This window comes from Rhinolophus sinicus, linkage group LG07 (genome assembly GCF_036562045.2).
Source record: "Rhinolophus sinicus isolate RSC01 linkage group LG07, ASM3656204v1, whole genome shotgun sequence".
In the NCBI taxonomy this organism is placed as follows: Eukaryota; Metazoa; Chordata; class Mammalia; order Chiroptera; family Rhinolophidae; genus Rhinolophus; species Rhinolophus sinicus.
This window is the reverse complement of record NC_133757.1, coordinates 78,139,955-78,166,881: the sequence shown is the minus strand read 5'-3', so window position 1 is coordinate 78,166,881 and position 26,927 is coordinate 78,139,955. Positions and strand designations below refer to the sequence as shown.

Below are 26,927 nucleotides of genomic sequence, written 5' to 3'. Positions count from 1 at the left end.
TGATCAAGCCCCTGACTCCACTCTGAGCCCATCACCCCTGAACCTGGCTCTTCAGGGGAGTCTGATCAAGCCCCTGACTCCACTCTGAGCCCATCACCCCTGAACCTGGCTCTTCATCCAGGCTCAATAATCAAACCAGGAAATAATGAGCCCTTGGCTGCCTCCCCCTGCTGTTTCCCCAAAATATGAGCCAACTATACAGCAGAGGCAGGGTTATGGGCTCTGTGGTAGAATTGACTGCAGCTCAGTTCCTAGCTTGGCTGCATCCAGGAGGTGTAACCTTGGATCAGGACCTTCACCTCCTGCAGGCTCAGTTTCTCCATCTGGAATATGGGGTGAGATCCAGCATACAGCATGTGAAGTTAGCCCTTGGCGTGGTATACAGTGCTTAATAACTGTTCCACACTATTAATTATTATAATTTATCGGCAGAGTTAGGACGTTGGACTCCTCCTGATTGTGACTTCAGGCAGGTTCTGGTTCTCTCTGAGCCTCAGTTTTCCCCATCTAGAAGATGGAGCTATGCATACCAACTAGAGGCAGAGTTCTGCTGTCTGGCACCTCTAGTTCCTGACCTCCTGACAGTCACGCTGGCAGTGATGGGTGGGCTTTCGTGGGGTCTGAGAAGTGAGTCCCTCACCCCTGCCCCCTGAAACACTCAAGCAGCAACATTTTAGGCATCAAATGGGCTTTTACTAAAAGGATTCATGGGGGTAATGGGTAAATTCTGGGAGGGAGTAGAAGAATCCATGAGGGTTGGGGATTGGTGACAGCTGAGCATGGCTGTGGCCCCCTCTGTGCCAGAACACCTGGCCCTTGGGTCTCCCATCCCACCAACTGGCCTTGAAACCATCACAGCCAGGACCAAAGAAACCAGGGATATACCTCCTGCCTCTAAAAATCCCAACCCACCCTTTGGGAGGCAGGGCCGGCTGGGTGTGTAAATGGAGTCCTGGGGAGTCCCACAGCCCCCTCAGTGCTGCTTTTCGTGGAGGGCTGGGGGGCTGGGGGGCAGGCGCAGGAAGAAGGAGGGCCACAGCAGGCAGCGGCAGGCCAGCAGGTGGGGGCCCAGTGCATACAGCAGGTTGCATATGAAGAAGCAGGTCCAGGCATCCTCGGGCACACGGTAGGTGAAGGGTGTGCGCAGGTGCGTGGAGGCACCCATGTGTGAGAACTGCGCCTGGTGGCCACACAGGGAGGTTGGATGTCAGGCGCTGGGAGAGAACCAGTCCTGGCATCACCAACATCTCACCCTGGAGAGCCCAGAGGGTCCCCGTCCCCATCTCGCTGGCTCTGCTGACCTACTTGTCTCCCCTTTCCAGTCCCTCTGTCTAAATATCCCTGTCCCTACATGTCCTGTCTGTCCTTGTACATCTGTCTGTGAGCCTCTCCCCAGCTGCCTTACCAGAACCATTTTCACTTCCTCTACTGGGCCCTGCAGTCCATCTCTCTGACCTGGATCCAGCTCTTCCCCTCTCCCTCCCTTCCCACCCCCGTGCAGCTGCCCTTAACACAAATCCTGTCAGTTCTAGCCCATAGAACTGCCCTGACCTGGACCCGGCCTTTATTATATTCCCATCAGGAACCCAGAAACAGGCCCCCAGCTCTGACCGGGGCCTCCACTGCTCAAACACCTCCCTGGCTCCCCTTCTTTCTCCATACAAGCCCTGAAGCTGAGAGTTTAAAGCCCTCATCATCTAGCTGCCAATTTCTCTTGCCTCTCCCTTTACCCTTGTTATGGCTCTGCTAAATCGCTGTCCCACTCTGTGCCTTTCCTTATGATGTTCCCATTCCTGGAATGCCCTTCCTTACATATATGTCCAAGTCCAGTTCTTATGATCCCCTCTTCTAAGAAATCTGTCCCCTCTGGAGTCCCTCTCAGTTTCTGTCCCTCCCTTTCTTCAGTTCTGACCCCTGGGGTTGGAGGGTGTCTGTGTCTGGCTCTTTATCCCCAGGCTAGGGAATCCTAGGGCACTGAACTGTGGCTGGGGTCTCTCAGGGGCCCAGTGTAACTCTGCCCAGGACAAACACAAAAGCAATTGATGGGGAGGCACAAACTTTCTTCCTTATGCACCTGCCCCTATCCCCCCACCCCTGTCCCACCTCACCTGGCCGATGGCTCCAGCAAACACCAAGGCCCAGTCAGGCAGCCAGGAACAGCCAGGGAACATGAGGGCATAGGTAGCCAGGCCGTAGAAAGGCAGTACGTAGAACATGTACACCAGCATCTGGGGACACACAGCCAACAGGATGAGCAGCTGCCCCAGATGGGTCTCCTGAGACCCCCTCAGGTGGGGGCTACAGGAAGAATCTGGCCAGTTTCAGATCCTACCCAGGATGGAGGCTCTCTGTACATCCCACCCTGTGCAAACTGCACCTCTATCTCCTTTTCGTATCCCCCACCACATAGACACACTGAGCCCATCCACTTTATTCTTGGCCACAGTGATCAGCCACGCAATGGGCATGTGCTTCAAACTTGGCCAATCAGAGCCTGCCTGAGACTTGTGCTTAAGCTCTGGGGAAATAAGGGCTCACATTCCTCTGGGGTGGCTAAGTAAGGTGGACGGAAGCCTGGAGTTGCCCAAGACTGTCTCTGCCATCCCACAAAGGGACCACCTGGGAGTGGAGCGCATGCAAAGAAAGTAGAGCCCAGAGACAGTGCTATCCTTGAGCTCCTGGATCCAGCCATACCTGAGGCTATAGCTATACTTTTTTAGTAAGACAATGATTCCATTTGTGCTTCTACCAGTTTGACTTGTGTTTCTGGCACCTGCTTCAAAGAGGCCCAGTGAACCCTACGCACAGCAGGACCATGCTCCTCTCCTCCCACCTGCCCTCTCACCTGCACCTTTGGGTAGGCCACAGGGTCCCGCAGGTATGGTTCATATTGATAGATATAGACAAAGCAGGCATCTGTGGGGCAGTCGAGAACCACCTGGAGCCAACAGACAAACCAACAACCCACCTCAAACATCCCTCCCACAGGAAGCCTTACCCATTCTCCCAGGAAGGCCCCGCATTCTTCACTCTGGTCTCCCCAGCCTTGGTTTTCTCCTCTGGCTGAGACTCCGCAGATATTGGAGCTAGGGAGAAGTCTACAGGGAATAGGGCTTTGTGATGAAACACTCAGATCAGACTCAGTGAAGAACTTTCCTGAATGATCAGATGGGAGAACAGTGGCATTTCTGCACTGAGTAAAGAAACGTGTGTGGGAAGGGAAGGCCGAGGAGGGAGGCTGGAGGCAGGAGAGGGGTAGGTTGGCCAAACTCACAAGGCCCCGGAAGAGGGTGAAGAACCCAGCAAGGATGAGGTATATGACGAGGGCCAGGTCAGCTGGGCGCTGTAGGAGGCTCCTTTTTTGCTCCTCCTGCACCTGCCCCATGGGAGAAAGACAGCGTGAGAAATCGGGTATCCAACAGGCACCCCATAAAGGCTCATCCCTTCTTTCCTAATGACCAAGGAGACAATGTTTTTGACCAGAAACAACTCAAATTGGGGACAGTCAGGTATATGGGCATAGGCCTGCCTGGGGGCAAGGCACTTACCACATTGGGGTTGCAGCAGGTTGGCACGCGGGACTGGTTGAAGACACTCAGGCCAGCCACGCACGGGACCAGCAAGTATGGGATGGTGAGGAAGAAGGCAGGTCTGATCTCTGAGCTGTATTTCCCTGTCATGGTAGGAGAGCTGGGTGTCATTCAGCGAGGATGTCCCGGGCCTGGCCAGACCCTTTAACTGGGTCATGCCAGAGCCCCTGGATGAAAGCCATGATTCACAAATGCCATCCTTGCTCAAGTGCTAACACCTCTGGGTCCCCAGTGCCCACAAGGCGATGTCAGTGCTCCTCAGTCTGGCCTGCCTCGATTTACCTTCTGGACACAACTCATACTTTAGCTGTTCTTGGCTTCCCCTGGATACACCCCTCCAAGAGGAAATGAGGACAGTGGGCAGGCTGCTGGTTTAGACCGTGCATGGAGAGCCATGGGAAGACCCTCCACAGACACTGGGGAGGGGATGGAGGACCCCGCAGGGGCTTCCAGGTGCAGGGCATTGACTTAGCCCGGGAAGGCAGGATTCCTCCAAGCCAAGTCCTTACCAAGGATGTTTCCCGGGAGGAACACCAGGATGCTCATGACGAAGGACCCCAGCCAGTACAGTCCAAGGTTCCGGTATCTCATCCTGGGTGGGGGATGGAGGGGTGGCCACTAGATATGTGTTCCCCAGTCTCAGAGCCCCAGCCACGGCCCAGGGCCCACTCTGGGCTCCCCAGCTCTGGATCCCTCCCAGTTTTGCCCAGGATGCAAGGGACGACAGGGTGTTGAATGAGGAATAAACAGTCAGACCCTCTGTCCAAAGACAGAAGAGGCTGCTGAGGTGCAAGGCAGTACAAGAGAAGAGAGCTGGCCACCACTGTCACCTGTGACATTCCCTGGAACCTTCTCCCGGCCATGCCTGGCTGGAGCTCTAGAGAGGCCTCCTGACTTCCCCTATAGACACTTCTGGGCCTCCCCAGCCTGAGACCCCACCTGAGGAGTTGACCTGCTTCCCAGGGTCCAGGTGCCATGCCACCTATCCCACATACCTTCTGCGGATGGCGCCAGCCATGGCCAGGTAGAGGAGGTAGTGAACGATGCCATCCCAGTAGCAGATGAAGATTCCGTGCGAGGTGCGCAGGTACGGATCGCCCTGTGGGGGCAGGTGAAGGGCTCAGACGCACAGCCAGGCGGGGGGTATCCCAGGCCGCCCCCTACGTACCTCCTTAGTGTAGAACTCCATGAAGCCCATCAGGTAGCCATCTTCCTGGAGAGCAATAAGGAGGTCCACCACCGAGGTGAAGGCAAAGACGGCAAACACTGTGGGGAGGGGATGGGGGGCAGGCCTGGGTGTGGGCGGGGCCTGAGTCTGTGTCAGGGACCCAAATCCAGGCAAGGACTCTGCATGCAACTGCTCCCAGTCCCCACTCCACAGGTCACATGAACCATATCCCTGCTTCAAAGGGAGGCATAGTCCCTGCCTTTGGGTGGGGATGGGAGTGTCTTAGGCTGGGAGAGGCACTGTCCCTGCCTTTAGGAAACTCCAGAGTGATGGGAAAACACAGTCCCCGTTCTCAGGACCCCCAAATCTGAAGAGGGAGGGCCTCTGAGCTTCCCCAATCAATGGGGGTTCTCCAGTCTCTCTGAGATTCCGCAGTCCAATGGGAGCCCTGCAAGGGCTGCGAGTCTGATGGAGGTTTTGCTCACACAGTTCTCATCTCTAGGAGCCTCCCACTGACTCACCAGCATAGAGTGGGTCGTAGTAGATCTCCCCGTGGGACAAACTGTAGATAGCCAAGAAGAGCAGACCCAGGATCAGGGCACTCATCAAGGCCACCCCTAGGGGGCTGTAAAGAGGGAAACGAAGTCAGGGAAGCCAGGCTTAGTGCTGAGGCCCCACCCCACACTGGTGAGGGCAAGAGCAGACCCCGGGAAGCTCTAGGTGGTGAGGATGAAGCATCTGTCCATCCAGGAATGCCGTTCCCTGAAACTGCCCTTTCACTAGGCTCTTGCCTTGGCTGTTTCCTCCTCATGGAAACTCCTTCCAGAAGTCTCTTTTCCACTTATCAAACTTTTACTCATCCTTCATGGCCCATCCACACTGCTCCTCCTCCGGGATGCCTTCTCTAACTCCTCACAAAGGATCATTGTGCAACTTGGGCCAGGCATCTGTCAACCCCTTCTGACTGTATGATTTATGCTGTCTCTTGCTAATATGTGTTTGACTCAATTTGCTCAGTCATTCAACAACGCTGAGGCCTCTGTGGCCAGACCCAGCACCCATTCTGCCAGATGATCTCAGTGCTCTCAGCTCTGTCCACCTCAGTGTGTGGCAGGCGCAGGAAGCTCCCAACTCCTCCCAGCTAAAGTCCAAACGCCTCCATCAGCTCCACCCCACCACTACTCTGATCTGTCCCCATCAACCTGATAAGGCAGGTCAACCAGTTGCATAAACAATACAAGCCAGGTCTCTGGGCAACCCCCAATACTTGGCAAACCAAGGCCCAGAAAGGGCAGAACCTATCCACGGTCACACATTCTCCCCGCCCCACACACCCTTTCCAGGTCCCTACCTTCTCTGGAACCCCTCTGATCCCTAGGATCCCCATTCCTGGTCCCATCTGACCAAAAATGCCAATTATAGTAATCAGATGGGATCACACCAGAGTCCTGCACACAATTCGTTATCCTTACCTGTAACTATAGGATGAGCTATAGGATTATGTTCATTACACAGTGAAGAAACAGGCTCCCTGGAGGCAATCTGGAGCACTCCGGGTCCAGGGGGATGGAGCCAAGAATTTGTACCCAAGGAGCCAACCCCTCAGTCAAGACTCCCTCTACCCCATGTTGTGGGAAACGTTGAGTTTGGGACCATGAGGGGCTTGCCAATGCCTGGTACCCAGTGGCTGGATGCACAGAGGCGGGGTCTAAGGTTAGCAGACAGGAACACGGAGGTCAAGGCATTCAGGTGAAACTGAGGCTAGGTGTAGGGTGGACCAGCCCTGACAGAAAAGGTCCCAGGCCTGAGACAGGAGACGGAGGGACTAGCTGGTTGGGGTGGTGCAGCAGAACGTGTGTGTGGCAAGAGCCGGGTCACCAGGGCCTCATCTGGGGCAATACTTTGACCCTTGGCGACTTTGGAGCCTGTGCTGGGCACATCCCTGGGAAAAATCCCAGAAACGCTCCCAAACCCCGCCCTGTGGGGGGCTCTGCTTCTCAACGTCCCTTCTCCCCAGACCCCAAACGTCCCTTCCACTCAGGCTTCAAACATCACAGGGGCACCCCTATCCCCAGCACACAGACTCTGGGCCGGCCGGAAGGGGACTTCCGGTTGGGGGGTTCTGACCCAGCCCCCATTCTGCTCCCAGGCCCGAGGGGCCAGGGGGCGCAGGGCTTGCTGGGAGCCAGGCTCGCCGCCCGCGAATCCTCTCTCCGGCCCCCTCCACACCCCCAGCCCCTCCCTCCGCCCCCCGCACGCACTGCGAGAGCGTCGAGACTTGGTTGAGCGCATAGGACACGGGGACCGCGCCGAGCGACAGAGCCGCTATCTTGCCCGCCAGCGGCGGCATGTCCATAGCGGCGGCGCCGGGACCCCAGCTCGGCCCCGCGCGACCTCCAGGGTGCTCCGCTCTTCCGCGGCGGCGCGTCTGGGCAGGAGGTTGCCAAGGACCCAGCCCGGCCCCGCCCCGCGCAAAGGTCGACCCCCGCTGCGCTCTAGGCCAGCTGCCGCCGTTATGGCCCCCCCGCGTTCCCCAGGTGTCTCTGAGGACCCTCTCTCTCTCGATACCCTTACTGGACTCAGTGCGGTCCCCTACGCCAGGCCTCAGTTTCCCTATTAATGGCTAAAACACGACGCCTTGGATGCTTCCGGTTGCTTCCCTGGGCCAGCAACTTCATTCAGAGAGAATTCGTTCTCTTGACCTGGTTCTGCACGTCTGCTTTCTTCGTCCTGAGGCACCGGCTTCCCAACCTCGATCCCCTATGTTTCCCAGACCTCCCTCCCCCAAGATCAAGTGTACGTAGCCCTTGAGCGCTGAAGGAGGAGGCATCTCACCGCTTGGGCGCAGAGTTCTCTTGAGAGCCTTTGGATTTGAGTTTTCACACGGGGACCACAGACACATTTGAACACGTGTCCAAGTGTGAAGCTTTGAGCCTGGGGGCCATCTCAGGGCAGGCGGCCACAGCCCTGGTTTGGGGTCCGTTAAAGGACTTGGTGATTCTGTGCTCTGAGATCCTTTCAAGTAGTAGCCTGGACACCTTGTGGGCAACTGAAGCCGGGCCCCTGCTTCTATGGGCGGGGTGGGAGAGAAGGGGCCCAAGGAGCAGGCTGAGATTTGGTGGGGGTGGAGCCAGTTTGGTGACGAGTTTGAGAAATGTTCTGGGCAAGAATAGTTCAGGCCTGGGGGTGAGCAGCAGAAAGGAGCCTGGGTCTGAGAGGTGGGAAGCCACAGGAGGATTCTAAACACTCTGGAGGCTGGGCTGGGTCCAGGGAGAGATGTAAAAGAGGTGGAGAGGGCTGGAACTAGAAGGGGGCTGCAGGGTAGGAATTAGGAGACAGCCGTTTGTCACTTCCTCCAACCAGCCTCAGACTCTTGCCCACGTGGTACTTGTGGCAGCAGGAAAAGGTGAGCAGTGCCCACCAGATTCCTACCCTGGGGAGTGGGGGAACACAGTCTGGGGTTGGGGGAAGATTGAAACCTCACCCCTTCTCCATGCAGCCCCTTGGCCTGTGCCAGCTGGGTGCTATCTCTGAGCCTGGATGATATGATCTGGCCACGGAATGGACAGCCTCCTTTCCCAGGTGCCGTTGCCTATGGGGTGAAGATCAGGTTCCCAAGCTGACCTGAAGCTCCAGCCTGGTTTCTTGACCTTCCCAACTCTGGCAGTGCCAATAGCCCACAGGTCTCTTACCTGTGTAAAGATGGACCCTTTTCTGCTTCCTCACCCTTTAGTGCCGATCCTGTCCCCTCCTCCAGGCAGCCCTCCCTTCCACCTGCAGGGCCAGGGGTGTCTGGCCCAGCTTTGTCTAGGCACCTGACTTTGCACCCCATGTTCAGGAGGCGCCTGCACACACACACACACACACAGCATTTGGAGGCCTCCAACTCACCCCCTGCCTGGGGGTGAAGTTAATGGGCTGAGTCTGGCCAGCCCACCAGTCACTGAGAATTCAATGGAGGGGTGACCTTGACCTGGATGGTGGGGTCCCCGTTGCTGGACCCTCTGGCTGCCCACAGCCACAACCCCGTGCTCGGGACTCTGGCACGTATCACTTATTTGCCCTGTCTGGACTATGATGCTGAAGCCCTTCCAAATCCCTTGAGGCCCCATTGCGACCCTGCTCAGGCACCACAGCTCCTGGTTCCTCTTGGCAGCATTTCTGTTTTAGATTGTTAGTTCACTGACACATCCCCACCCATCTGGTTTAGTCTGTGATCAGTGTTTGTTGAATGACAGTGAACGTTGGCTGGCCCAGGACCCCAATTCCAGCTTGAGTCCTCAGAGCCCATGAGCCCACAGGGGTTAAGCAGGACCCACTGGGTACATGTGGGGCAGGGTGAGTTGTGGGCCCGTCAGATTCCCAGGCCCTGATAAACCAAGCATGGCTGCAACTAGACAAAATCCCCAGGTGTTTCTGTACAAACATGAGGTGCTGGTCCTGGAGACATGGGGAGCTCTCAGCACACAACTTGGCCTGGGCCACCCACCTGCCTCCCATCCTCCAGGAAAAGTGTCAAATCTTCGGGCACAGCTGTCCTCCAAAGACACAAGACCCAGGGATATGTATCCACCACACAGGTGGGACCCCAGATGGCTGGGGCGGCCTGGGCTGCAGCCACCACTGGCCAGGGCTGGCTGTGTTCGGGGCCTGCAGAGGCTACCTGCCAGGGAGGTGAGAAGCACAGGTGTGCTCTGGGGGGCTGGCTGGGCCCTGCCTGGAGACCCCTCCTACATCACAGTGCTAAGCTGGGAGGTTCGCCCCACCCCCAGGCCTGTGGCCAAATCTGACTGGCCAGGCGTCCCTTCAACCACAACCCCGGCTGGTGGGGGATGGAGACTCCAAGGCAGACGAAGGCCCACGTGGTGCCTTGGGGTTCCTCTGGGGTTCCTCAGGTAAGAGGGAGCCTTCACGACAGCTTCCTGTCTTCAACTGCCCCGCCCAGCCCAGCTGCTAAGAAACAGAGCGGTTTCTGGAGATGGCAGGACCAGGCTCCCACGATGGGCAAGCACTGGGACTTTAATACACAGTATAATACTCGAGACAACAAAGGGCAGGCAGAAACGCAGTCTGGAACATTCCACAGTCCAAGAACACTCGGTTAGTCGTCTGGAAAGTACGTTTGTGTGTTTCTCCAGAATACTCAGTAGTAAGGCCGTCTGGGGTTGTTCTGTGGGAGGCAAAAAGATAAAAGGGGAGCAGGTTAACGCTAAAGACACATGGCAGTTCCTTCCGTCCAGAACCTTCTAGAGACAGCTGAGTTCACATCCTTGAAATGGGCAGGCTTTGGGGAGGAAGGAGGAGCTCAAATGCAGTTGGAGTGGTGATCGGGGTAGCTGGTGAGCCCTGGCACAGCTGGAATGGGGAAGGAGGGAGACTTCTGTTACCAGCAATGCTGCCTCACTACCGTGGATGGCGAGGTACCAGTGAGGAGCCAGCGGCCCAGCTAGAGCAATGTGGGGGACGGGGGGTGCATGTACCAAGGGATTGGGCCGGAAGCGGTAGGCCAGCATCATCCTCTTGCGGAAAGCTTCGTACTCATCGTCCTCCTTGGAGAGCTCGGCTGGCCGGTCAATGCCAAAGCCGGCGCCGTCCACTGTGGTGGTGCCCCTGCAGGGGATGACGGGGTGATGTGAGCAGGGCAGTGGGCTAACGCTGCAGGAAAGGGGCTGTGGGGCCTGAACCGGGGAGGAGGCCTCACCCGCCCACCTGGGTTCAGGAGCAACAGCAGAAACATGGAAACGTGGGGCTGTGGAGGTTGTACAGGTGTACTGGGCTGGGGAACACATACGCAGGACATGCCCAGCACGGAGAGGAGGGGAGTGCCTGAGATGGCCTCGCCACCCGAGTTTACAGCCAGGCCCCGGACTCCGGCCCAGGGACAGGACTGAACCCCGGTCCTGGGTCCGCATCTGTTTGGGACCACCCATCCCCACTGCGAATTGGGGGCCACACTCACTTGTTGACTGGGTTCTTGATGCCCTGGCCTTCAGAGCCCAGCCCATCGCCCTCCTTCCAGCCCATCTTCATCAGCATCTGGTAGCCGATGTTCTCCACTGTCAGCTTGAACTCCTTGTACTCGGAGTAGTCGGGCTCACGGCCCTCCTGCAGGGCCAAGTGCTGGTCATCCCCCACGGCCCCCAAAATGCCCCCACGGCCTCACTGGCCACTGGCTGGGCCCACCTGCCCCTCTGCCACCTCCACTAGGTCAGACCACGCTCCTCCTCAAGGTCCCCAGGGCCACACTTAGAGCTCCCTGACAGCCAAGTCAAAGACGGCAAGGTGACGGTCACAGAGGCCTCCTCTACCGCATGCAAGATTCATGGTTCACCAGCAAAGAAAAGCCCGGGTTCTGACAGCGACTTGTTACAGAGAGTGCAAAAGAAGCCATGGTCAATGAGGGGATGAGGCTTCGTGCCCGTCAGCTGTCTCTCCTTGTGCACACGGGGAATGTTGAGCTCTTGTTCTGAGGAGCCTGCCCATGGGGGCTTCTGCCTGAGAAACGCTTTGCCTGCACACTGCACTTAATTGGCTCCACTGGAAGCAGAATTCCCCGAAGCCCCGGGAAATGCTTCTAAAGCAGCAGCTGGGCTGCTATTTGTGAATTCCCCGCATGGATGGCGTCCACCATGAACAAATGCCTCCTGACTCCTCCTGCTGGACAGGCCCCCAGGAGGGCTGATGCCTGGGGACTCCCCGTTCACCTTTAGGGCCTTGAAGGTCTCCATGAACTTCTCCAGCTCATCTGGCGGCAGGAAGTCTCCAATGAAATGCTTGCCCCGTCCCATCTTCGTCAGCTGCTCGGCCCACTCTGCCGGAGAGGCAGGAAAGGTGAGAGGAGAAAGTGGGGAGCGGCCTCAGGGGAGGGAGGCAGCTGGAGACCCCGACCCGAACCCTGCTCCCCCAGGCAGCCTTGCACCACTCCTTTTAGCACTGAGGAAACAGACGGAGAGAGGCCCGGTCTTGTACCCGAGGCTTTACAGGCAGCAGGTGAGTGGGGCTTCCTGCGCGCACACGGCCACACCCCCACACCTCAGGCTTGCCGCCTCAGCGCACCCCGAGTCTTATCCATCTCCATGCGCCGCAGCTGGTGCTCCCAGGTGCCCAGCTCGCTGTCCACCTCCTCGTCACTGTCGTAGCCGTGCTGGTGCTGCTGCAGCGCCTTCTCCCACAGCAGCTGCATGTCCTGCATTGCTCGCTTGTGCTGCATGATCATGTCATACATCTGCTGCATCTGTGGGCAGCACGACAGGCTGTGAGCAGGGCTGCACGTGTGCAGGGCAAGGGCATGTATGGCCCCTGTGCATGCTGGGGCTCCCCCCGGGGGCGGGCCTGTGAGCAGGGCTTGAAGCAAGTGCTCAACAAGGCTCCAAGTCCTGTGCCAGGATCTGCCCTGATGCCCCGCGTCCTTGTGCTGAGCGGGGAGGACCCTCTCTGCCTCACCCAGAGCTGGGCACTGTCGCCATGGACTGAATGAGAGCAACACAGGCTCCTGACTTCTGGGAAGGTCAAAGGTGACATGACACGGCTGCTAGCCTGGAGGAGGTGGCTGGAGTGAGCCCCAAGGATTGACAAGCCAGTGCCTCTTGGTTTCTCAGGGAAGCAGAGGAGAGGCCGAGCTGGCCCTCACACCAACAATGCCCAATACTGCCACACTACTCGGGGCGCCCAGTGCTAGCCAGGCCTGCCCTGGACTGGACTGGAGGAAACTGAACAGAAAACTTAAGCAGAAACTACTGAGTGGGAACGGTCCACGAGCACCATACAGAGTGGCTGTGGGACACCAGCCTCGGGGGATGACAGGCCAGCGTGAGCAAGCCTGAGCTTTGGGTCCAGCTGCAGGCTGGGGAGGGCCCTCGGGGGTTGGCATGTCATTGACAGGGGGACTGCCTGCCCAGAAGCTATTCCGCTGGCCCTGTGACCACTGCACCGTATGGGGTGACAAGCCACTGCCAGCCGCAGTGGAACCTGCCTCACCGCCGCCTGGCCTTACCTCCTGCTGCTCCTTCAGCTGCTTCTTCTGGGCGTCAGACAGCTCTGTGACGCCCACCAGACCCACGGGCTTCCCCTTCTCGTAGCCGAGCCCCTTGAGGTCCTGAACTGGAAACAAGACACAGACTAGTCAGTGAAGGACACGTGGGCCTGGCCTTGCTCCTGTGTGTGGTACAGAGTCCACACGTTGACAACCGCTGTGGCACCTGGCGTGCACAACAGGGCCCACACGGCAGGTCAGTTAGTATCGTGTGTCACGTGATGACGGTAGGAGTCACGCCTTGCTCCGTCATGTGCACCCAGTTCCATCCCCATGTGCCCTCTCCAGACAGGCCCTATGTCCCCATGTTGCAGATGCTGACACCAGAACTTAGGAGGTCAGGGGTCTCACTCACGGTCACACGGCTAATGGGTGACATGGTGGGGACTTTGCAGAGCCAGAGCCATGAGAGCAGAGATGAGCACGTGTGTGTACACACGCACGTTCTCACACACTGGTTCTTGGCAGTAGGCCCTGTGGCAGACAGACCTCCAGTGTAGACACACACCGGTTCGGAGTCTTGTGTAAGACTCAGCTGTGAGGCTGTCAGCTCCTTCTGGGGAGGCAGCCGACCGTCCTCCCAGCAACTGACATTTCATTAGGCATCCACTTCGGAGCTTGGCGGGAGCCGATAGCACTGATCCATGTGAAGATGCTGTGACAGCTCATCTGGATGGTGGAAACAACCAGCCCTCAGGCGGTGGCTTCCTGGGGGAGAGGCTGGGTGGAGGGGATGCAGAGGCCCCTCTGGGAGGGTGGAGTGAGCTGGATCCTCCAGCTCCCCAGGGCTGGGGCTTTGCCAGCAAGAACCACGTGCAGGTGCTCTGTGACCCCAGGACTGCACACCGATCCCTCCTCAAAGGATGTGGGGGGCCCCTGGAGAAGGAAAGGAGGCCCAGGTCTGAGAAGCCTGCCGTGTGCCTACAGCATGCCTACAAGTTCCTCTTCACCAGCGAGCATGTGTGTGAGGGCAGCCCATGCTCCCCTGGGGCTGGTGTGGGCCAGAGGGACTTGAACCTGGACCTGAGACTTCGCAGCCTGTGCTTGTCCACTAGACCACAGGGGAGGCATCTTCACCAGCGGGGACTGGGGCCAGACCTTAGGGACATGTCTCCAAGATGGGCGTGCGTGGGTCAGAGCAGCACTCACATCTGAGCACCTCCTGTGCCCCTGCCACCAGGGCTCCACCTGAGCGACACTCCCGTCCCAGACACCCTCAGCACCAGGTAGAGGTGCTACTAGAGTCCCGGTGAGTCCTAGAACCTTACAATAGCAATTTTTCTCCTCGGGCCAGGGAAGCTCTGAGCAAGAAAACACCCTTAGAGCTGGACAGGCAGGGCCAGCAGGTCAGCCATGGGACCTGAGGGAGCTGCCTTCCCTTGCAGGCTATGCGGGGGAGAGGGTGGCGGCTGTTAGACAGCCTGGGATGCCTCTCTCAGTCACCCACTTTTACCTGCAGAATGTAAAGGTAATAGACCTCCCTCCCCCAAGTGGATTCGGCCTTCCCTCATACGCTGTCAGGGAGGTAACGGTAGTGGCAGTGGTTGTGCTTATAGCTCATATCCTGAGCTTTCCATGACAAGAGTGAAACTGAAGTCCTTTAAAGCTTAAGAAAGACGATAGGATCTATCTACGTGCTCTCTATGAGAGACTCGCTTTAGATACAAAGACGCAAAAAGGTTGAAAGTGAAAGGATGGAAAAACCAATTCCATGCAAAACAACCAATAGAGAGCTGGGAAGGCTATGCTACCGTGTTTCCCTGAAAATAAGACCTAGCTGGACAATCAGCTCTAATACGTATTTTGGAACAAAAATTAATATAAGACCCGATCTTATGGTATACGAGACCGGGTCTTATATTTTAGTAAAATAAGACTGGGTCTTATTTTAATTTTTGCTCCAAAAGACGCATCAGAGCTAATTGTCTGGTGAGGTCTTATTTTTGGGGAAACAGGGTAGTATCTGACAAAATAAACTTTAAGTCTAAAAAAGATTACAAGAGACAAAGAAGGGTGTTATATATCGATAAAAGTTCGATACAGAAAGAAAACAATTAAATACACACCTAACAATAGAAACCCGAGAAATATGAAGCAAAAATTGACAAAATTGAAGGGAGAAATAGTTCTACAACAATAGTTGGAGATGTCAATACCCTGTTTTTAATAATGGATAGGACATCTAAACAGAAGATCGGTAAGGACATAGAGGACTGAACAACACTATATACCAAAACACAATTTCATTTACAATAGCGTCAGAAAGAATAAACCATTCTTTAGGAATACATATAAACGAAGAGGTGCAAGGCTCGTACAACAAATACTACAAAATATGTTGGAACAAAATAAAGACGGCTTAAGTAAATGGAGAGACATCCAGTGTTCACAGATTAGAAGACTTAAATATTGTTAACGTGTCAGTACTACCCAAAGCAATCTATAGATTCAATGCAACCCCTATCAAAATCCCAGTGTTTTTCGCAGAAATGGAAAAGTCTATCTGAAAATCCGTATGAAAAATCAAGGGACCCCAACAGCCAAACCTTGAAAAAGAAAGGGGACAGTGATCAAAACACTGTAGTACTGGCATGAAGATAGACATACAAACCAGTGTAACAGGATAGGGCTCAGAAATAAACCTTTACACCTGTGGTCAACTGACTTTTGCCAAGGGTGTCAAGACCATTTAATAGGAAAAGAACAGTCTCTTCAACAAATGGTGCTGGGACAACTGGATAGCCACATGCAAAAAGAATGAAGTTGCACCCTTACCTTATATCATATATAAAAATTAACATAAAACGGATCAAAGACCTAAATTTAAGAGCTAAAACCATAAAACTTTTAGAAGAAAACATAGGAGTAAATCTTCATGACATTGGATTTGGCTATGGTTTTAAATACGACACCAAAATCACAGGCAACAAATGAGAAACTAAATTGAACTTCATAAAATTTAAAACTTATGTACAGGATGAAAAGACAACCCATAGAATGAGAGAAAATGTTTACAAATAATGTATCTGAACTGGGGATAATATCCAGAATACATAGACAACTCCTACAACTCACCAACAAAAAGCAAAACAACCCAATTTTAAAATGGCAAAGGACTAAAATAGACATTTCTCCAAACAAGCTACAGTGTTTCCCCGAAAATAAGAGCGGGTCTTATATTAATTTTTGCTCCAAAAGGTGTGTTAGGGCATATTTTCAGGTGATATCTTATTTTTTCATGTACAATAATCTACATGTATTCAAATACAGTCATGTCATCTTCTTCTGGAACATTGTCATAAATGTGTCCATCAAATGTGTCCGTCTGGCTGAGGCTCTTAACTGGGGCTTATCTTCGGGATAGGTCTTATTTTCGGGGAAACACGGTATGTAAATGACCAATAAGCACATGGAAAAATGCCCAACACCATTAGTCATTAGGGAAATGCAAATCAAACCTACAATGTGATTCCACTTTACACCTACTAGGATGGCTATAGTGAGGCGAGGAAGTGGAGAAATTGCAAATCTTGTGCATTGCTGGAGGGAACATAAAATGATACAGTTGCTGTAAAGAAGTTTGGTGGTTCCTTAAAAAGTGAAATGTAGAATCATCACATGACCCAGCAATCCCACTCCTTGGCATACATACAAGAGAACTGAAATCAGGGATCCAAATAGTACTTGAACACACATGTTCACAGTAACACTAGTAGCAACTGCCAAAAGGTGGAAACAACCCAAGTGTCCATCAACAGATGACAGATGAACAAAGTGCAGTCAACCCCCACAATGGAATACTATTCAGCCACAGAAAGGAGTGAAGTTCTGACACGTGCTACAACACAGATGAACTCTGAAAACGTGATGCACAGTTAAAGACGCCAAACCTCCTGACAGAGCCCACCTGACAGAGGCGAGGGGGAGGCGTCCACGTCCCTCTGCACCAGCTCGGCGGGGGGGAGCTCCACTTTGTCTTCCTCAGGCCCCCATCGGCTCTTTCGCTTCCTCTTCACGGTGGCTGTGGTGGCTGGCTTCCCGGGGGCAGATGGTGCCGGGGTGACAGTGGGTGAGGGGGCAGATGAGGCAGGGCAGGCGGCGGTGGGGGGCAGAGACCCTATCGGCGTCTCAGGAGGGGGTCTGCGTTGCAGGCAGAGGTCAGGTGCCGTGTGGATGCCTGTGGGGCCCGCCCTTGCTTTCCGGAACTCCTCCAGCTTCTGGCGGTAGTACTTATACCCCTGGCTGCTGGGTTCATACAGAAAGCTGCAAGGTAGAGTGGGGGGCACACCATCAGCTGGGTCAGGAGCAACATGGACCTTGTGTAGGCACCCCCAGTTGGGCCAGGGTCACTTTAGGGTCTCCACCATGACCTCCAGTCCTGCCAGGCCTCACTGGCTGCTGGCTCTGGTGGCCCAAACTTGAGGAACAGTGCGACATGCCTCAGCCTGTCACGATGCCGAGGGACATACCACGCCCTCATCCCTTCTTTGTGCAGTGTCTGTCGCACTGTTATTGATCCCCCTGCTTCCAAGGAAAAGGGGACAGCTCCCTCAGACCTGCCCCAAGCTCCATGAAGCTCTTCCTCTGCTGTCCAAAATGAGCACCAGGGCCTCCAAACCAAGACATCCTGAGGTGCGAGAGACACCTGGCATCAGAAAGGGCAGGATTTGCGCCAAACTCAGCTCAGCACATTTGCGCTTCTCTGATGTATCCCTGAAATGCTGACAGCAAATGGCGCCAAGACAACGACAATGAATGTCTGACCAGACAGGACCTGCACTCCAACCCAAGGGCAGAAACTCCCACCTTGCTGGAAGCCAGGAGTCCCCTCTGTCCCCCCAATCCAAGCTCAGAGCTTGTGCTGCTGGGTTCAGAGCTGGCAAAGGCTATAGCTCCCTCTGTACCTGCCCGGCATCTCTCAGACTGTACATGTCCTGAGCCCACAGTCCCACCTCTGGGGTCCACACCAGAGGGAAGAATCACAGGCCAGCTCCACAAAACAAAACCTGTGCACAACCGGGGTTATACGACTCTCAACAAGGAGCTAGACCTGTACCCATGAACCTGAAGGGACAGTCACGGCACAATGCTGTGCTACAGAAGCAACATGCAGACTCAAAGACGCTGTAAATTCCTTTTGCACAAGAGAGACAGCAGAAAGAAACCCCACAGATTATTTCTATGTGTCTACATGAGAACCGGGATAGGGGTGGAAGGACCCCCAGCCCCACTAATATTGGTACCTATGGTGAGATGGAGGGACAAGGAGATGGCAGGCAGCATCTTCCTAGGTCATGGTACACACAGGTACATCCTTGAGAAAGCCCAGTAAGGAACATTTGTAAAAATTAAATGAAACAAGAATTTTTTCAAAAATTGCTAAGTCTCTAGCCAGGCTAACTAAGAAAAAAGGATACAAATTCCGAAAGGAAATGAAAGAGGGGACATCACTCCAGATCCTACGGACATTAAAATGATACTAAAGGATTACTATGAACAACTCTACACCCACAAATTTGATAACCCAGATGAAACGGACCAATTACTTGAAAAGACACAATCTGCTAAAACTCACACAGAAATAGACAATCTGGGGGCGGATGGATGGCACAGTTGGTTAGAGGGTGAGCTCTGAACAACAGGACTGCCAGTTCAATTCCCACATGGGCCAGTGAGATGTGCCCTCCATAACTAGATTGAAGACAACGAGCTGCCACTGAGCTGCTGGAGGGACAGCCAGATGGCTCAGTTGGTTAGAGTGCGAACTCTTGACAACAAGGTTGCTGGTTCAATTCCCGCATTGGATGGTGGGCTGTGCTCCCTGCAACTAAGATTGAAAATGGTGACTGGACTTGGCTCTGAGCTGCGCCCTCCACAACTAGATTGAAGGACTGATGGGTCCTGGAAAAACACACTTCCCCAATATAAAGAAAAAAGAAGAAAAAAGAAGTAGACAACCTGAATAGGTCTATTTCTATTAAAGAAGTTCAGTTGGTAATTACAACCTTCCAAAACAGAAAGCATCATGACCAGGAGTTCACTGGTGAATTCTACCAAACATTTAAGGAAGAAATTATACCTATTCTCTACAATCCCTTTCAGAGGATAGAAGCAGAGAGAATACTTCCTAACTCATTCAAGTACCCTAATATCAAAACTAGACAAAGATATTAGAAGAAAACTACAGACTAACATCTCTCATGAATATAGATGCAAAAATTCTCAACAAAATATTAGTAAATTGTATCTATATATGTATAAAAAGAATTATACACCACAACCATGTGGGACTTATTCCAGGCATACAAGGCTGGTTGAACATTTGAAAATCAAGTAATGTAACCTGGCACATCAACAGGCTAAAAAATAAAAATCACACAATCATAACAACAGCTGCAGAAAAAGCATTTAATAAAATCCAACACCCATTCGTGATAAACACTCTCAGTAAACTAGGAATAGAGGCCAACTTCCTCAACTTGATAGAGTATTTACAAAAACACTCACAGCTAACATCATACTTAATGGGGAGAAACTTGGAAGCTTTCCCACTAAGAACAAGAACAAGGCAAGAATATGCCACCTCACCAATGCTTTTCAACATCTTACTGGAAGTCCTAGCAAATTCAAAAGATGAGAAAAGGAAATAGGTATACTAATCGAGAAGGAAGAAGTAAAACTGTCTTTGTTTGCAAATGACACGATTGTCTGTGGAGGGAAAAAAAGCACCAAAGAATAGACAAAAACCTCCTAACTAATAAGCTATTATAGCAAGGTTGCAGAACACAAGGTTAATATACAGAAGTGAATCATTGTCCTATATACTAGTAATGAACATGTGGAATTTGAAATTTAAAACACAATACCATTTACCTTAGCATCCCAAAATATGAAATACTTAGCTAGAAGTCTAACAAAATATGTGTAAGATCTATACGAAGAAAACTACAAAGCTCTGAAGAATGAATTCATGAAGAACTAATTAAATGAAAAGATATTCCATGTTCATGGATAGGAAGACTCAATATTGTCAAGATGTCAGTTCTTCCTAACTCCATTTCTAGATTCAGTGAAATGCCAATCAAGATCCCAGCCAAGTTATTTTGTAGATCATGACAAAATGATTCCAAAATTTAAATATGGAGACAAAAGACCCAAAATAGTCAACATACTACTGAAGAAGAACAAAGTTGGAAGAGTAACACTATCTGACTTCAAGGCAGTGTGACACTGGTAAAAAATAGACAAGCTGATCAATAGAACAATATAAAGGATCCAGAAATGGATCTATATAGTCAACTGACCTTTCACAAAGGAGCAAAGGCAAAACAATGAAGCAAAGACAGTCTTTTCAACAAATGGTGCTGAAAGTGGACATCCGCATGCAAAAAAAAAAAAAAAAAAATCTTGACACAAACCTCATACCCTTCACAAAACTTAACTAAAACTGGATCATAGACCTAAATGTAAAATGAAAATATATAAAACTCCTAGAAGATAACACAGGAGAAAACCGAAATGACCTTGGGTGTGGAAATGAGTTTTTAGGTACAACATCAAATACATGATCCAAGGAAGAAACTTAAAATTAAAAAGTGCTCTGCAAAAGACACATCTGATAAAAACTGTTATTCAATGGACCAATAACCTTAATGTATAGCTTAGCAAAGATTTATAGATGGCAAATAAGCATATGAGAAGATGCTCCACATCATATGTAGTCAGGGAAATGTAAATCAAAACAACAAGATACTACTACACACCTATTAAAGTGGCCAAAATCTAGAGCACTGACACCACCAAATGCCGGACAGGACATGGAACTACAGGAACTCTTTCATTGCCACGGGAATGCACAGGGTACAGCCACTTTGGCTTGTACAAGGCTTCTTATAAAGCTAAACATACCATACGATCCAGCAATCATACTTCTTGGTATTTACCCTAAAGAGATAAAATTTATGTCCACACAAAAACCTGCCTACGGATGTTTATAATAGCTTCCTTTGTAATTGCCAAAACTTGGAAGCAATCAAGTGGAATATTATTCAGTGCTAAAAAGAAATAAGCTATCAAGACATGAAAAGACATGAGGAACCTTAAATGCATATTACTAAGTGAAGGAAGTCAATCTGAAAAGGCTACATACCATGTTTCCTTAAAAATAAGACCTAGCGGGGCCATCAGCTCTAATGCATCTTCTGGAGCAAAAAAATAATATAAGACCCGGTCTTATTGTAATATAATGTAAGACCAGGTCAATATAATATAATATAATGTTAATATAAGACCCGATCTTATATATTATAATATATAAGATCGGGTCTTATATTAATTTTTGCTCCAAAAGCTGCATTAGAGCTGATGGTCCGGCTAGGTCTTATTTTCGGGGAAACACGGTACTACATGATCCCAATTATATGACATTCTAAAAAAGGCGAAACTACCAAGTCCGGAAAAAGGTCAGTGGTTGTCAGGGATTAGGGAGGAAGTAGGGACAATAGTGGGAACACAGGCTTTTAGGAGATCATTCCCCAGGTCGGAGGGATCCTGCCCCCGGGGTTAACCAAAGTTAACACTTTGGTGTCTTTCCTTCTAGTCCTTTTTTGCAGTGCAGAATTTGAACTGAGCTGTCGTTCTAATTGCTGTCTCCCGATTTTCAAAAAAATGCCTTAACTTGACGACCTAAGACTTTCCCGTTGGAATGCGGTGGAGAGTGGTAGGAAAGGCACCTCCACCAAGCGAGCAGCCTCCTTGCCTTGGTTTCCTCGTGTGAGGCCAGCGCCCCAGGTTGTTGTCAAGAAAAAGTGGTTCACATGGGGCATGTATTACAGATACAGTTATAGTCTAGCCCACGGGGGCTGGACATTCAATGTGTTATTAATTTTTCGTGGCTACGGACAATACTGTCTTTAACATTGTTTCTGGGGAAAGAAGTGGGGTGACTGGTCAAAGGAATGGGTGAACAATTATTACAGACTGTTTTCCAAAACACACAGCTGCTGGGGCGTGCCCAGCCCACAGGGGGAACCCAAAGGGCAGGGAAGGGCAAGAACAGCAGGAACACAAGGGGGCTGTGTGATCTGAGAGAGAGAGGAGCTAGCTGCCTCACACCTGACCCCACCGAAGATTGAACCGTCCCTGTGGTATGATCTGGCACACTCTGCCCAGGCCTGGCACCCAATCATTCCTCCCCAGTGTGCGGAGTGCCGACTGTGTTCCCAGACCATGACTCCCCTTCAGCCACTTCTCCCCCGGGTGCCCCACGCTCCCTCCTCACCCCTGGCTCTCTACATCCAGGCCTCTATCACAGCCACAACCAACAAGCTGGGTATATGCTAGCAACGCACCCCTGAGGGGCGACAGCCACAGGGAGGGCCTGGAGCCGCCTGCACTGACAGCACTTCTTGACCCCCAGGGGCTGAGCCATAGCTACTGAGCTCTGGACTCTCTGATCAGGGAGAGCCACCGGGGCTTGCGGACCTGACAGGATGCTATAAGCTCACCCACTTTGCCTGAGACAGATTTTCACAGTTCCACTTAAGACGAGCGACAGTAAGCTTAGTTTCCTGTTTAAATAAACTTACTTAGGTAAATAAAAAAACAGTGCAGTGACTTAAGGTAGACTCTAAAGTAGATACTGGTTTGGGTTGTGCAGAGGGGTGGCAAGTATCATGATCTCCTGAAGAGATCCTGGGTCTCCTAAGCTCCAGACCCCCACACCCACGGCCCCCACAAGGGACGCCCGAACACCTCAGCAGTCCTCCCCTACCCCCCTCTGCCTCAACCCTAGACCTGGCATGTCTGATCACCCTCCACAACTGGGGCCAGTGACCCCGGAAGCCCAGCTGACCCCATCTCTCCCTATGCACACCCTCCAAAGGTTCTCAGTGAACCCCTGTGCCCTCTGGGACCTGGCCCTGCCCGGCTCCATGGCCCATCTGCACCCCACACACTGGCGCAGTGCCTGCCATCTCAGCTGCTTTACTCCTACGTGGTGGTCCCTCTGGATGCCCCTCTCTGTTCTGAGTCTAGCTCATGCTGGCTCACACGTAGGAGACACAACTGGCTGCCTGCCCGGCATCCACTCCCACTTCCTTTTTCCCGAGGCCCTGATGGCATGTGCTGCTGCTGAATCAACCAGCCCAGATGGCTGCTGCTCCTGCACGTCCCCACTGACTAAGTGGGGACTTGTACCATTCGTGGCCAAAAGTGTCCTCACCGGTGCCTCACCCCGTGCGGGGTTCAGTGTCCACCTCACACGCCCCTGCTGGGCCGGCCTCACAGCAGCACCTGCCCCTCCCCTCCCCAGCAAAGAGCAGGCGCTATAGCCCCACCAGTGAGTGAATGAGCGGGTGAACAGACACAGCCTGAGTGGTGGGGGTGTGATTTCATAGCTAGGGACAGAAGGGGGGCCAGGCTGCTTGTCCCACCCCCTCCGTGGAACCTACACACAGGCTGGGGGTTCCCACTCCTCGAAGCCTGAAGTACTACATTCCCTGCTTTCCTGCTGTTCCCCTGGTGGTAAAGATGAGACCCTAAGAAGGGTCTCACACAGCGAGCAGCACAGTTCCGTGAGGTTCTGCGCCAAGGCCTGGCCTGCCCCCAGCCTGGTGCCGCTGTCTGTTGTACAGGGAGCCGGACAAGTACTAGAGACTCTCAGTGAGACACCTGGGAAAACAAGCCCCCAAATTCCCCCGCACACCTACGTCACAGACAATTTAGGGTACCCATGTGCACGTAGGAAGTGCCCGTCGTGTGGCAAGGCTGGCTCTAGGGCCAGAAGCTCCGGGACCTAAGTCCCAGTCTTGCCAGCTTCTTGCTGGGGGACCTTAGCCTGTCTCAGGACCACGCCAAGCCTGTTTCCTCGGTGTGTGTGTGGGGGGCAGGACAGACCCTGTGACCAGGGTGAGGGGTCACCTCCCTGGTGGGTCCCCCCTTACCTGAATGCCTGGTTCTCGCGGTTGTTCTGGAGGGCGATGGTTTCCACCTCGGGACCCCCGTCTGCTATGAACCTGGCCAACTTTTCTGCAAGGTTCTTGACTTCTTCATCCTCTGGGGGTGAAACTTTAAGCAGGCTGTCAGTACTGAGCTCAACTCACCACACCCAACAGCCTAATTTCTGCTAAGAACCCCATGGACAACGAGAGGGGTTTATTTTAGGAACAATGCAAAGAAAAACAGGCAAATGGGAATCAGATTACTGCACTGGGACCAAACACCAGAGTTAATACTACAACATATCTCAAGCACCAACCCCCCCGCCCCTTCCCACCCCGTAGGTCTTGGGGGGCCTTGGACACATGCTGGTACATGGGAACAGAATGTGAGGGAAGGTCTGCGTCCAGGCTGGAGGGGAGATGGGAGCCCCCACTTCAGTCTTCCTGCCCAAGGCTGCCCAACCAGGTCATATGGTTAGATGGGCCTGGCCCTCATCTCCTGCGGAGAAGGTCAGGGCAAAGGGCCACAGGCGACACGAAGGACTGATCTCTGTGGCCTACGTCAGGCCTAAACGTCAATCCCCACCACCCACCAGCACTTGGCTGGAGACCATCCGGTGCTTCCCCCCATCCCGATACTCATCCATCCAGGATCTTACCAGATGATTTTTTTCTGTCCCCTGGCCCCCCTCGGGCCCCCACCCCAAGTGTCAGGCACTACCTTTGTCTCTAGGTACCCTCAGAGTCTGAAACATGGCAGGCACTCAGTGACACTTGTTAAATACCAGGAACCAAAAGACAAACACTCCTTCCCTCTGCCCCCTTTGCATGTACAGGGCTGAGCTCCTGGACACGACCTTGACCTTGGCCCTCAGACCTCCCCTCACTTCCCAGAGCACTGGAGAGGAAGGAGGTAGCAGCCGTAGCTGACCCCAGCTGCCTGGGAGGGCACAGACCTCGGCTGTCAGCGCCACGCCATGCCACCAGGAACTCTTGATTCCACGTGGGGTGCAGTTTGCCCACATGCCTCCCTAGAACCTCCCACCCCCCCCACCCACCTACCTTTCTGAGAGGCCGTCTGTAACTTTTGCGCTTCCTTCCTTATCTCAGCCACCTTCTTTCTGTAGTAGAGGAATTCCCTGCTATTCTTATCGTGCAAAAACCTGAAGAAGAATTTTGCAAAACAGAGGAAGAGTGATGGGGACGGGTGTGAGCTGTGTGGCTGTTGAAGACATATGACACACAAGCAAGCTGGCAAGCAGAGACACCTTGACAGGGCCCAAAAGTAAGTCTCCGTGTCACACCGGAGCCCTTTGCAACCTCTAGTATGAGTCAGAAAGTGCAAGGGACAGTGTCTGGCCCGCGAAAGCAAGCAAGCACCCAGCCCCGGCCAGCTTCAGTCACGACTAGGGTTTTACAGAACGTCTGCATGTACTACTGTGTGGCAAGAACATTAAGTAGCAGTGGCTTTCCCCTCCCAGAAATACTTACGAAAATGCCGGCTTATCCTTGTAGTTCTCCATAGCTACTTTTTCTAACTCGGGGCCTCCTTCTGCCACAAAGCGGGCCAATTTCTCTATCACTTTCCGAGTCTCGACTCCCTCTGGGGGTGAAACTTTAAGGAGGCTGTCAGTACTGGGGTTCAACTCACACACCCCACAGTCAACAGGCACACTCTCTCTATGGACCACAAGGACAGAGGGGTGGGGGGAGAAGAGGGTGAAATGCAGGAGGTTGTCAGGCGTCCGGGGTCCATGCACAAAGCACTGTGACGAGGGGGGAGTTGGTCTAAACAGTCTTCACGAGACACACTGGATGGGAGAGAAGTGTGGGAGCCTCCCAGAGGCCAAGCCGATCCCCAATCTGGAAGGGAGACGTTGGAAAACATAGCCAGCCTCCCCCGTTTGTTTGGAATGCTCAAGTCTTTTCTTCATATACTGTTCAGTATAATAAATTGGTTCCCTGTCATCCTTCAAAGGTGAAAAATTCTTTTAAAATATCATTACACACTCTGATTTAAACATATAAGGTGTTTCAATCCACTGCAATTAATGTCATCATAGAGGCTCAACTGTCCCCTGTGGCTGGTGGAGACTCTTCAGCTGGCTCATGAGGTCTCTGGACGTGACCCCGGGAATCTTGCTGGCCTCCTCGCTATCTGCTGAAACGGGGTGCTCCAGGAGCATCTCATAACTTCCTGCCCAGACCTAGAGCCAGCCATTCCTCCAAGAAGTCCTGGTTTCCATGAGTGAGAAAGTGTTTCCAGACCACCATCTGGGGGCTGGGGATGCTCACTGCAAAGAGCCCAATCGTTACCTTGGGGCCTTCTCAGTGACCAGAGCTATAACAACACATTCTTGTATTTGTATTAGCCTCCCCTTGGAGCCACGTGGAACTCGCTTGTGTACTTTTCACTGGCCCGACTGCGGCGATATGTCAGCCACTACATAGTCATGTCCTTTTTATGAAAACTCCCAGGAGGAAGTTCTTGCTGTCAGTCCGTGCCTGGGAACGCTTGCTCCTCTTGGCAATGGGGCTAGACACCAAGCCTCTGGTCAATCTTATTTCCTTTGTTGCTTGGGCTGCCAGGAAGCTGGGGGCGCGGGGGGCAGGGGGAGGTACATGTGGCTCAAAGAGGCCTGTCAAGAGATCCCAGGGACATTCTTGGGAATGTCTTAACTTTTCCCCAGTCTCACCCTCCCCCCACATTCCTGACAATGACCCTGACCTGGTCACCATGTAGAAGCACAGGTACTCTTCTGAGGCCTCATCAACAGCAGGCCTAACAGGCCTCAAGACATTTACTGCTCCGTGCAAAGCGGTGGTTCCTGGCAGGGTACTGTTGAAGCTGCCAGGGCACCTCTCTGAGGAAGCACACCGTCCCTGGGGGTTCCAGGGTTCGAGGTTGGCCACTGATCTGCTCAGATGCATGGCCTGAAGCTGGCACCCTCACCCAGAGCAAGGGATCTAGAGGCTGTCACAGCAGACCATATGGTCACTTGTCTGTCCTCACAGACCGGGTGATAAGACTGCCAACAAGCCTGGGCAGAGGTGGCCCAGGACTCCACAGGGCTCAGGTGGCACTGAAGTCTCATTGTGAAAGTGGATGGGGCTGGACACACTAGGGATGCCACAGTACCCCCTCTACCCTACTAGACCACGGAGCCTGGGCTGGCGCCCCCAAGGTCGGTAACCAT

At 52.9% G+C, this 26,927-nt stretch overlaps 2 protein-coding genes across 2 annotated transcripts in view; both read right to left on the bottom strand.

Annotated features, from left to right (window-relative positions):
* Positions 1–671: 671 nt before the first annotated feature.
* TM6SF2 (transmembrane 6 superfamily member 2) lies at positions 672–7,212 on the bottom strand. Its single transcript, XM_074337808.1, has 10 exons — positions 7,020–7,212; positions 5,280–5,383; positions 4,759–4,856; positions 4,586–4,689; positions 4,100–4,182; positions 3,549–3,673; positions 3,275–3,376; positions 2,846–2,938; positions 2,109–2,228; positions 672–1,180 (listed from the first exon to the last, which is right to left on the bottom strand). The coding sequence occupies exons 1-10, from the start codon at positions 7,112–7,114 to the stop codon at positions 974–976; spliced, it is 1,131 nt and encodes a 376-aa protein (XP_074193909.1). The 5' UTR covers positions 7,115–7,212; the 3' UTR covers positions 672–973.
* Positions 7,213–9,727: 2,515 nt separating this feature from the next.
* The window catches only part of SUGP1 (SURP and G-patch domain containing 1), a 25,077-nt gene continuing 7,877 nt past the window's right edge, over positions 9,728–26,927 (bottom strand). Inside the window, exons 5-14 of the mRNA XM_019736811.2 lie at positions 25,222–25,345; positions 24,793–24,893; positions 23,734–23,857; positions 16,698–17,053; positions 12,752–12,858; positions 11,815–11,992; positions 11,463–11,569; positions 10,718–10,863; positions 10,239–10,368; positions 9,728–9,928 (exon numbers count right to left, since the gene is read on the bottom strand). Of these exons, the coding sequence (XP_019592370.2) occupies positions 9,902–9,928; positions 10,239–10,368; positions 10,718–10,863; positions 11,463–11,569; positions 11,815–11,992; positions 12,752–12,858; positions 16,698–17,053; positions 23,734–23,857; positions 24,793–24,893; positions 25,222–25,345 (1,400 nt within the window). The 3' untranslated portion in view covers positions 9,728–9,901. The remainder of the gene's footprint in view (positions 9,929–10,238; positions 10,369–10,717; positions 10,864–11,462; positions 11,570–11,814; positions 11,993–12,751; positions 12,859–16,697; positions 17,054–23,733; positions 23,858–24,792; positions 24,894–25,221; positions 25,346–26,927) is intronic.

What these genes read in the sequence shown, in the direction of transcription:
- TM6SF2 (XM_074337808.1), bottom strand. Translation starts at nt 7,114, where the DNA reads ATGGACATGCCGCCGCTGGCGGGCAAGATAGCGGCTCTGTCGCTCGGC. An exon ending in CAAGTCTCGACGCTCTCGCA is followed by an intron (nt 5,384 to 7,019) that starts GTGCGTGCGGGG and finishes CCCTCTTTACAG; the next exon opens with CCCCCTAGGGGTGGCCTTGA. An exon ending in GCTGGCGCCATCCGCAGAAG is followed by an intron (nt 4,183 to 4,585) that starts GTATGTGGGATA and finishes TCCCCCACCCAG; the next exon opens with GATGAGATACCGGAACCTTG.